General features: G+C 43.4%; 1 protein-coding gene across 4 annotated transcripts in view; it reads left to right on the top strand.

The window, feature by feature from the left end:
• The window catches only part of palm1a (paralemmin 1a), a 304,566-nt gene that overhangs the window by 105,600 nt on the left and 186,783 nt on the right, over positions 1-12,183 (top strand). For all 4 annotated transcript variants that reach the window (XM_087976206.1, XM_087976207.1, XM_043683614.2 and 1 more), the window contains exon 2: positions 9,522-9,567. In XM_087976206.1, the coding sequence (XP_087832332.1) occupies positions 9,522-9,567 (46 nt within the window). The remainder of the gene's footprint in view (positions 1-9,521; positions 9,568-12,183) is intronic.

Below are 12,183 nucleotides of genomic sequence, written 5' to 3'. Positions count from 1 at the left end.
AATGACATTGTGGGTCAACTCATAGCAGCGGTTCAAGAAGGCAGCTTACCATCACCTTCCCAAGGGCAACTAGGGATGGCCAATAAATGCTGGCCAGAGGAGTGAAAGAGAAATGAAAATGCCCACATCCCGCAAAATGAATTTAAAAATGCTTTATTCTAAAGGGAATATCTTGGGCCTGTACTTCGCTCAGTACCTTTTTGAAAATCTCCCATTATTCTGTTGTAGATTCACCCTCAAGTTATAGAGTCATAGAGGTGTACAACACTGAAACAGACCCTTCGGTCAAACTCATCCATGCTGACCAGATATCCTAAATTATCTTGTCCCATTTGCCAGCACTTGCCCATATCCCTGTAAACCCTTCCTATTCATACACCCAACCAGTCTCCACCACTTCATCTGGCAGCTCATTCGATAAACACACCACCCTCTGCGTGGAAAAGTTGCCCCTTAGGTCATTTTTAAATCTTTCCCTTCTCACCCTAACCCATACCCTCTAGTTCTGGACTCCCCCATCCCAGGAAAAAGATCTTGTCTATTTACCTTATCCATGTCCTTCATGATTTTATCAACTTCTATAAGGTCACCCCTCAGCGTCCCTCGCTCCATGGAAAACAGTCCCAGACTATTCAGCCTATCCCTATAGTTCAAACTCTCCAACCCTGGCAACATCCTTGTAAATCTTTTCTGAACCCTTTCAAGTTTCACAACGGAGGGAGACCAGAATTGCACACAGTATTCCAAAAGTGGCCTAACCTAAGTTCTGTACACCGCAACATGACCTCCCAACTCCTATACTCAATACTCTGACCAATAAAGGAAAGCATACCAAATGCCTTCTTCACTATCCTATCTACATGCGACTCTACTTTCAAGGAACTATGAACCTGCACTCTCAGTTCAGTTTTGTTCAGCAAAACTCCCCAGTACCTTACTATTAAGTGTACAAGTCCTGCCCTGATTTGCCTTTCCAAAATGCATCAGCTCATATTTATCTAAATTAAACTCCTCAGCCCATTGGCCCATTGGCCCATCTGATAAAGGTCCCGTTGTACTCTGATGTCACCCTTTCCTTGCTGTCCACTACACCTCCACTTTTGATGACATCTGCAAACTTACTAACTATGCCTCCGATGTTCACTTTTATATAAATGACAAAAAACAGTGAACTCGCTGATCCCTGTCTATATTGGCTAGCTATTGCCTTATTTAATGAAATCTACCCCAATCCAAAACCCCTTTTCTGCAGAGCATTCACAAAATCAACCTAGAAGGTACAGTGTTGTTGTTGCTGTCAGTACAATGCTCCCGCACTGTCACCCATCACTGTCATTACCCAGAATTCCATCCAGCACTGTCACCACTATGTGCTTGACCTTCTGTGTGGACATGAACAGCTCTCTGGAATGTATTTCAAGAAATCCTCTCCCTTTAAACCTTTTACACTATGATAACCTGAATTAATGTTAGGAAAGTTGAAATCCTTTAATGTAATTACCCTATTATTGTTACACACTTTAGTGAATGTTTGATACATTAACACTGACTGGGGCCTCCCAGCAATGTGAATGCCACCTTTTTTATTCTTAAGTTCTACCTAGCAAACCTTATGTGAAGACTCCTGCAAGATATTATCCCTTACTGCAGTAACTGACTCCTTAATTAATTAATCATATGACACCACCTCCACTTCGATATCCTCCCTTGACCTGCCTGAAGATCCGATACCCCAGCATGTTCAGCTGCCAGTCCTGTCTCTCCCTCAACCCTGTCTCTGTGTTGGCAACAGTATCACAATTTGATGTGTCAATCCACACTCTTATCTCATCATGTTATGCCAATCATGTCATCCACTAACAACCAGTTCGAGACACAGCTGAAGCCAGACTAAGGGTAAGGACCGATATGGGATTAGCTACTTCGAGAATTAGGTAGGAAGAAATTTATTGCTACTTGTATTTATGAAAATACAGTAAAATGCGTATAGGTCGCCACAAAAAACAGCACCATTTAATTTCACAAACTATTTATTTTAAAAAGGAGACAAAAATCCTTTTTTATTCATTTCACACCCTCTTGGTTTCACAAACCGGCCACTGCCAAAGACCAGCAATATCTATCTATTTCTACACAACATAAAGATTGGGGTATGGTTGAGACAGAATGCCATAATTCACTGTTACGCTGCAATGAAATCCCACACTGACACATGGACTCGGCTCTGAGCGCAGTGAATGTATAAAGAAAAGACAGAGTAACTACAAGCAAAATATTCCTGTGGTTCATATACTGCTACTGATGTTGGAAGTGAAGTTAGGTCCTCTATGTTTAAACATCACACATCATGATATCAATCTAACTGTCTAAAAGGTACACTGCCTTGTGCTAACAGCAAGTCTTAGACTACAGTAATTGGTCTGATTAATCTTTTAGTTTCTCTTTATTCAATTGGAGATTTACGAGAATGGTCACAGGAATGAAAAGCTTAACATATGAGGAACATTTGAGGACTCTGGGTTTATACTCAATGGAGGTTAGAAGGAGGGGGTGGGGGGGGAAATCTAATTGAAAAATACAGAATACTGAATGGCCTGGACAGAGTGGATGATGGGAAGATGTTTCCATTGGTCGGAGAGATGAGGAATGAGGGCACAGTCTTAGAGTCTTTTAGAATGGAGATAAGGAGAAACGTCTTCAGCCAGAGAGTGGTGAATCTATGGAAATCATTGCCACAGAAGGCTTTGGAGGCCAGGTCATTGAGTATATTTAAGACTGAGATAGATAGACTCTTAATTGTCAAGGGGATCAAGGGTTACAGGGAGAAAGCGGGAGAATGGGGTTGAGAAACTTATCAGCCATGATTGAATGGCGGAACAGACATGATGGGCTGAATGGCCTAATTTCTGCTCCTTTGTCTTGTAGTCTAATGGATTTAATGTAGACTTTGCTGACAGCCATCTCACTTTTGATGATAGCCATTCTGTGCACCTGAATAAACACAGCTCCTCCACTTCCCTTTTATCCCTCTCTATCTTTTGAAATGTGTTGTATTCTGCTTTGTTTAAATGTTAAATGTTTAAATCCAAGCACTGATTTTTTTTCTCTAGATTTTTCTCAGTAATCCCTATTAAGTTTGGTTCCTCACAAAATATGATAGCCAAAATATCCCTTAATCATTAAAGACACTGTGTGTTACATGACAGAGAGTTTAAATCTTCTAAATAGCAGTTCTTATTTGATTTTTAACATTTTTTTGCGTTCAAGCTCAAGAAATTAACCCCTCACTTAAGTTTAGTCTTTCTTTAGAATCAGAAAATCCCCACAGTGCAGAAAGAGGCAAATCAGCCCATCGAGTCTGAACCAACCCTCTGAACAGCATCCCACCAGACCCATGCTTCCCTCCACCATCCCACCCCACCCAACCCCTGTAACTCTGCATTTCCCATGGTCAATCCACCTAACCTGCACATCATTGGATTGCCAGAGGAACTCGAAGCATCCGGAGGTAACCCATGCAGACATGGGGAGAACGTGCTTTACCCTAGTATTTTCTGTTTTGTTGATGTTTAGATTAGATTCATCTTCTCTGCATAAACTCCCCCCGCCCTCTGCTCCATGTCACTTTGTTACTAATTTAAAAACCTTGGTCCCCTCCCTATTTATCCTTTTCAATAATGATACAACGACCCTCCTGGCTAATCCCCTTGAACACAGAGAGCCCTGTCTTGTCTCTGCCAGACTTCTCCACATGGTAACTTCCCTGAATAATCTTCTCTCTGCTAATTTGCATGTGACATGTGCAATAAATCTACAATCCTCAATGTCATTGCTTTCAAATATAGTGCCTAACTGACCCTAACCCTAACTCTAATTATCAGTCCTGCCTGTTCCTACACTATGTTCTTGGCTTCCCTATCCTGGATTATCCTCTTTCCTTTCCAATTTTCTCTTCTGGTCACCACAAGATATTCCCTTACCCTGACACCTAACAAGTAACACACCCAGAGGGATTCTCCCTCAAGTCTGCAGTCTGCATAAATGTGGCGCTGTGTTTACAACACTCACCTGTGCCTTGGGATGTCCTAAGGTGGTGCAAAAGGTGCAATACAAATGAAAACACTTTCTGTTTTTCTCGCTCTTGCTTAATCTGGCAGATTCTAGAAGGGAAGCCTAACAGCAATTCCTGTCGGGAGTAATCTCAGTATGGGTCTCATAGTATGGGTCTCACACTGTCAGTCTCACCCATCTTGAATAGTGAGTGGAGAGATGGCAGGGGTGCTCCTGAACACTCCTGTTACTGAGAGACCACAGATCCCATGCCGGAGATTTCTGACATTAGGAAGAAATGCTGTTGACTCCCATTCTGGGCCTCAGCTCCCCTCCGCAATTTCCCCTCTGACGTGGTCGACCACACTCTCCACTGCATCTCCTCCACTTCCCGCACCTCCGCCCTTGAACCCCGCCCCTCCAATCGCCACCAGGACAGAACCCCACTGGTCCTCACCTTCCACCCCACCAACCTCCGGATACATTGTATCATCCGCCGTCATTTCCACCACCTCCAGACAGACCCCACCACCAGGGATATATTTCCCTCTCCACCCCTATCAGCATTCAGGAGAGATCACTCCCTCCATGACTCCCTCGTCAGATCCACACCCCTCACCAACCAAACCTCCACTCCCGGCACCTTCCCCTGCCACCGCAAGAAGTGTAAAACTTGCGCCCACACCTCCCCGCTCACCTCCCTCCAAGGCCCCAATGGATCCTTCTATATCCGTCGCAAATTCACCTGCACCTCCACACACATCATTTACTGTATCCGATGTGGTCTCCTCTACATTGGGGAGACAGGCCGCCTACTTGCGGAACGTTTCAGGGAACACCTCTGGGACACCCGCACCAACCAACCCAACCGCCCCGTGGCTGAACACTTTAGCTCCCCCTCCCACTCCACCAATGACATGCAGGTCTTTGGCCTCCTCCATCGCCAGACCCTGGCCACACGGCGCCTGGAGGAAGAGCGCCTCATTTTCCGCCTAGGGACCCTCCAACCACATGGGATGAATGTAGATTTCTCCAGCTTCCTCATTTCCCCTCCCCCCACCTTATCTCAGTCCCAACGCTCGGATTCAGCACCGCCCTCTTGACCTGCAATCTTCTTCCCGACCTCTCCGCCCCTCTCCGGCCTATCACCCTCACCCTCATCTCCTTCCACCTATCGTATTCCCAGCGCCCCTCCCCCAAATTCCCTTCCCCCTACCTTTTATCTCAGCCCGCTTGGCACACCAGCCTCATTCCTGAAGAAGGGCTTATGCCCGAAACGTCGATTCTCCTGCTCCTCGGATGCTGCCTGGCCTGCTGTGTTTTTCCAGCACCACATTTTTCAACTCTGGTACGCCAGCATCTGGAGTCCTCACTTTCTCAGCTCTGAAGCCTCTGTCTGAGTAAACCACTCACTGTCTGATCACAGACTCTCCCACACAAGCTGGGATGGGAGAAGTGGTGGAATATCTACTGTAAACCCAATCAAGGTGAACTCCGTTTTGGGAACAAGTGACATTTCTTCCGAGGCAGAACCACTTCAGTGGGGAATTCAACTGGACCCCTTTTTCAAATCTGATATTAGGTAGCCTTGACGAATGTGCACAATATATGAAGTTAATATTCTTTTGCAGGGTACTGGTGAACTGCTGCATTGGAGAGCGATCTGAAACACGAGATCATGTCAGTGTTCTGCTACAGAATGGAACTGCTTGCTTTGTAAAAACATTCCTCCCAACATCACTGCCACATTCATATCATGTTCAGATAATTTGATAACTAGCTCATCAGCTCCCAATCACACAGACTGGCAAACCGGTATTAACAAAATATCTAGCTCTCAATCACACACTCCAATAGAACATCAAATAGCGTCACAGAGTCATAAACAGACCCTTCGGTCCAACCCATCTATTCAACCAGGTTTTCCAAACTAATCCAATCCTTTGGCCCATCTCCCTCTAAACCTTTCCTATTCTTGTCCCTGTCCAAATGCCATTTAAATGTTTAAACTGTACCTGCTTCTACCATTTCTCCTGGCAGTTCATTCCACACATGCATCACCCTCTACGTGAAAACGTTGCCCCTCAGGTCCCTTTTAAACCTTTCCCCTCTCACTTTAAACCTCTGTACTCTAGTTTTGGACTTCCCTACCATGGGGAAAGATCTTTGCTAATCATCTTATCTATGCTCCTCATGATTTTATAAACTTTTACAAAATCACCCCTCAACCTCCTACATTCCAGGGAAAAAAGTCCCAGTCTTCCTAGTTCCTCCTTATAACTCAAACCCTTCAGTTCCAGCAACATCCTTGTATATTTTTTCTACACCCTTTATAACTTAATAATACCCTGCCTGCAGTAGGGCAGCCAGAGTACTCTAAAAGTGGCCTCACCAATGTTCTGTACAACCATAACATGATATCCCAATTCCTATAATCAATGCTCTTTGATCAAGTCCTTTCGAAGTATAGTGAACTGTGAGAATCCATTCTCTCATTGATAGGCTCTGGTACCATCCTCCAACCAACTAAATTCTGCTACCAGCCTTGAATCATACAAATCAACCAAGCTGTCTGATGAAGGGGTTGGATTTGGAATAGTGAGACAATTTTCTGAACCAAGTTGCGGTGATTGTAATGAGGTCAGCCAGATGGATCTCATAGAATTTGAGTTCCCTGATTAGTATTGTTAATCAGGACCAATCAGGGAGCCTTGGCTGACAGATATGAACAGGAGTCCAGAGTTTCTGTTCCCTCTGACTGCTGACTCTGAGGAAGCCAGACCAGTGTCAAATACTATGCATGTGCAAAAAAAGAGCGATTTGGTGACGGGATACCAGCCTCTGTGAAGTTATTTCACAAATAAGCAAAGGAACTGAAATAAAAAGAACCAAGAGAAACACAAAGATATTCCCAAGGGAGGAGAGTGTTTACTAATCATGGGTTTTGCACTTTATATTCCCCCTAAGAGGCCTTCCTAAACTCATGGTGCCCTTTGGAAGTTCAGGAGCCAAAATGGAAGGCAGGATTACTGCTACCCAACACTTCCTCTATACGCCTTAGAGACAGGCAGAGGATGGTCATGGTGTATGGAGGTCTCTGTCAAGAAAACATGGTGGAACGTGCTGTTAGAGACCACATGACAGTGCCTTGTATACACCTTCTTTAAAATTCCCTCTTTAGTCCAAAACAGAAAAACAGTATCTCTCTAATAAACAGTACACCAACAAAGTTCTTCTGAGAAATCATCTAGATCTATGCCATTTGGTATTGTTAGTCATAGAAGGGAAGCGATATTCTGGTGTTTTCTGCTGAAAGGAATCTGCTCCTCTGAGTGGTTGGACAATTTCCTAAAAATCTCCATCATTGAGAGACAAGACATTGCCAAAGCTGTCCTTCCATAACCACAAAGATTCACAACCCACTGGCAAAGACTGGCAAGTAGAAGTCATGGTAACTGATGGAAAATGCTGAATGATTCAGTTCGCCACTAACAGCTGAGATATCATCAAGACTTGCACAGGCAACAGAAATCCTAGGATCATTCGCAGGTTTGTGTTGTTTTGCTGGATCCCATTCCCAGCAACGCATCCCAGCACATCCTATGCCTGGGAATTGGGATGGAGGTCAGCTGGGAATCCCACTCCTGATTGTAAAACAAACCTCTCAACATGCTTGGGGGTGACAGGCTGAGGAGAAAAATGGAGGGGAATTAATCAGGAAGCCAGACAAGCATGTGAAACAGTAAGAAGTGGAAAGGGGTGTTGATAGCAGTGAGGTGAAGAGTGATCCCTATAGGGTAATGGGTAACAGGTTGACCTCTGAGCCCGAAACTCCAGGTTCAAGTCCCACTCTCAGACTGGATGGCCTTGAAAGGTGTATTCCTAATGTTGCCAACCAGGTCAATGATCAAACTTCACTTTCTTCTGTTGTGCATGGCAGTGGAGGAGTCTCCTGGTCAGCTCTGTTTGATGTGGAGTGGCACCTCTGAAGCTGTAGTCTCTGATGAGCTGCTCAAGGAATGGTTGCCCCAGGAAGCACACGCTTTGTCTGCCTCATAGAGCATTAAAGCTGGGAGGAGTTCTGCACAGTGAGAGGGAGGAAGCCTGTCCAAAGTCAAACACAGCACTATCCAGTTGAATTTCTCTCTTATGTTTATAACCCAATCTAACTCTGTGTTTGTATGAAGGGTGAAAGTCCCAGCGAGTCTCTCTGTCCAACTGGTAACTACATTGTGTCTGCATGAGTTTCCTCCGGGTGCTCCAGTTTCCTCCCACAGCCCAAAGAAATGCAGGTTAGGTGAATTGGCCATGCTAAATTGCCCATAGTGTTCTGGGATGTGTAGGCTAGGTGGGTTCGTCAAGGGAATGTAGAGTAGTAAGATAGGGAATGGGTCTGGGTGGGTTACTCTTTAGAGGGTTGGTGTGGACTTGTTGGGCCAAATGGCCTGTTTCCACACTGTTGAAAATCTATGATTATCTATGATATGTTGACCCTGCTCCCTGGGTGCAATTTAATCTTCATGGCCCAGTCAAACAAGTTGGAAAGATGTCACTGGTGAACTTTACACGCTGTGATCTCAGCTTCATATCTGTCAATCCCCTCCACTGAACAGGAACTGTTCCTTCACTCGTTACACTGGCTTCTTTGTTACCTTAACGCATCATGGAGTTTACAAATCACTGCTGCTATTGACTGCAGGAGCACATTAAAATCCTACAGCCTTCTCATCGTCAAATTCCTTCAAATCATACTTGTGCTACGTTGTTCAAAACTTGAAGGAGGGTTGACAAATAAGGAGAAACTTAGTGGAGGATTGGCAATCAGAGAATGCACATTGCAGAGGATTTACAAAATAATCAAGGGGTGGGTGAAGCTGAATGTTTTTGCACAGTGAGTTGGTATTACCTGGAATACACTGCTGGCAATCAGGGAGGAGGTAGAGGCAGAGTGAATGCAAACTTTCAAAATGAAATTGGATAAATAGTTTGAAAGGTAAATTTGTGTGAATATATAAGGAAGGAGCAGGTGGCTAATTGAATTGCTTTCATAAAGAGCAAGCATGTGCCAAAAGACTGAAGAGCCTCCTCTGTGCAGTTCGATTCTAAGTATCTACATTTATTTGTTCAGCTTGCAGCTAAAATGGTGGTGTGATTCCCGTGGTGATTGATTGATGTGGCAGTCCTGCAGGTCAGAATGGGCTGCTTCTATTTGAGACTCTACTTCTACTCTGGGTATTATGGTAATGCGAGACACTAGCTGAATAATATTGTCAAGTATTGGTGGTCACTTAGACTGCATTTTACTGCTGGATCATATGCAGGCAGGCATCATGAGGCTGGACCAGAACAGGTTTGAGTGTTTTTTTAAGATTACTGATGAATTATCTCAATATCTCTTTCCTTCTTGCAGCAACACAGTTTTTTTTTGTCATTGTCTCATCGAGTAATCCTTTTCTTTCTTGCTTTCTCAGGATGTCCGAGACTTTGTTTCAACAGGAGAGGCTCCAAGCTATCGCGGTGAGTCTATATATAACTTCTCTTCTTTCTCTGATCCTCACCCCGTTCTGCTAAAGAGGTGTTGTCCAGGGAAAGCCCACTCTAGCCACTTTTCTGGGCTCAAGCTGACCCTGATCCCCAGTGATGGGGCAAATGTGTGAAATTATCACATTTTTTAAAATTGATGGTACCACCCAGCAGCTCATCGGCAACCTCAGGACCAGTGAGGTCCAGAGTCACCTTATCATTGCTTGTTAACCTTGGCTGCATCCTATAGGCCTTAACCTATCACTCAGGTATCTGAGCGGGATTAATCTTTGCATTCATCTTTAGAATAGGATACATTTTTGTAGAAGGCCTTCCCTGTTTAAAAGGGTCCTGACTGAAAACACTTGTTTTTATTGTCTTCCTGCAAACATTGATTGAGATTCTGCACATTCCAGCATTAGGCACTGTTTCCAATCAATTTCTGTAAGGGTTGTGAATGTATTGACATTGACTCTGTGTCGGTCACTATTTCAAAACAACTTTCTTATCAATGTCGAATGAATTTCTCTGTCCATTTTCAGAATTAAAAGCATGCAATGTGAATATTAAATAAAAGGGAAGTTTCAGGATGCAAAAGATTATTTATCCCTTTTACTCGGCAGCAATCATATTCTGAGAGGGGAAGAAGAGCAAGGCGATTTTATTTATAATAATTTAATGCTGATGGAGGGATCTGTTTGATCGATGAGACTGAGGATATTAATATGTCCAAAGTGGCTAAATAAATAATGTACCTTAAAGTCAGGAGTGGGACTGGGTATTGCAACAGCAACAACATAGGGAGTGGAATTGTCGCTGGACTAGAAATCCGGAACCTTAGGTTAATGTTTTGGGGACATAGGGTTCAATCCTACCTGGCAGATGGTGAAATTTGAATTCCATTGAAAATTTGGAATAGAAGCTGGGCAAGCTGGGACTCTTTTCCGTGGAGCACAGGAGGTCAAAGGGTGATTTTACAGAGGTTTATAAAATCATGAGGGATGTAGATAAGGGGAATAGCAAAGTTTTTTTCCCTAGGGTGGAGGAATTCAGAACTAAAGAGCATTTAAAGTGACCGGGTAAAGATTTAAAAGGGAGCGAAGGGGCAACTTTTTCACACAGAGGGTGGTGTGTGTGTGTGGAATGATCAGATTGGGAAATCTGGTCAGCATCGACAAGTTGGACCGAAGGGTTTGTTTCCATGCCATATGACTCAATGACTGACAATTGTCATAAAGACCAATCTGGTTTATTAATGTCCTTTCAGAATAGAAATCTGTGAGTTTTACCCTGGTCCGAGCTCTGAACCTCTGAAGAACAGTCTTATTAGACTTGAAATATCAGTTCTGTTTCTCTCTCCAAAGAGATTACATAACCTGTTGAGTTTCTCCAGCATTTTCTGTTTTTCTTTAATTTCCAGCAGGTGAGTACCTTGCTTTTATTCGAGTGGTTATATAGTTTCCATTAGTCTGATTTTTAGTCCATGTTTTTATTGAATCCAGATTTCAGCATCTGCAATGGGGTGATTTAAATCTAGAGAATTAATAAGGGTTTCCAGATTTCTACTCCAGTGACATTACCATGAGACCGCATCTCCTCTGAGTGAGGTTTCCATGCTATTATTGATAATGGTCCTATAATCAAGCCCTCATCCATCATTAATTCCTCATTGGATATTGATTAACAGTGTGGATTAGTTCATTGAAAACATTAAAACACATTATAAGTAACAAAGCAGAACAGCAAGGCAACTGATTTCTGTGAGCGCATGTTGCACCTTTGCAATATTGTACATTCATTGTTCATGGAGTCCTTAAAGGTGAACTTTATTAAAGATAAGGGAAGTATGCAATAGTGCTAGGATGACAGCCCGTGCAAATTTCTACTGTGTGTCTCAAGTTTCAAAGAGTAAGAAGCAATCTCATTGAGACAAAGGATGCTGAGAAATGGCTCAATTCTTAAAATATCTAGAACACAGGGGCACAGTTTTAGGATGAGAGGCTGATCATTTAGAACTGAGATGAAGAGAAATCAGAAAGTTGTATTATCTCCCCCAAAGGGCTATGGTTGTTCCCCCCATTGAATAATGTAGATTGATTAATTATTTTATTGTTGTCTCATCGAGATACAGCGAAAAGTGTTGTTTTGCATGTACACAGGCAGATCGTACCATTCCAAATGTATCAGAATAGCAAAACACAATACAGTGTAACAGCCACAGAGAAGGTACACAGAGAGAGATCAGAATTAACATTTGAGAGGTCTGTCCTAAACTCTGATAACAGGGGGAAAGAAGCTGGTCTTGAATTTGTTCGCAAGTGTATTCAAACTTTTACACCCTCGGCCCAATGGAAGAGAAAACACAACCAAGGTGGGAGGGGTCTTTGATTGTTCTTTACTTTCCCAAGGCAGCAGGAATTATAGATAGAGTCAGTGGATGGAGTTATAGATGGAGTCAGTGGATGGAGTTATAGATGGAGTCAGTGGATGGAGTTATAGATGGAGTCAATGGCTGGAATTATAGATAGAGTCAGTGGATGGAGTTATAGATGGAGTCAGTGGATGGAGTTATAGCTGGAGTCAGTGGATGGAGTTATAGATGGAGTCAGT

The sequence above is a fragment of the Chiloscyllium plagiosum genome, unplaced genomic scaffold, assembly GCF_037043375.1.
Source record: "Chiloscyllium plagiosum isolate Xiang-an unplaced genomic scaffold, Cpla_swu_hap1 HiC_scaffold_28, whole genome shotgun sequence".
In the NCBI taxonomy this organism is placed as follows: Eukaryota; Metazoa; Chordata; class Chondrichthyes; order Orectolobiformes; family Hemiscylliidae; genus Chiloscyllium; species Chiloscyllium plagiosum.
The sequence above is the reverse complement of the archived record's forward strand: the minus strand, read 5'-3'. Positions and strand labels throughout refer to the sequence as shown.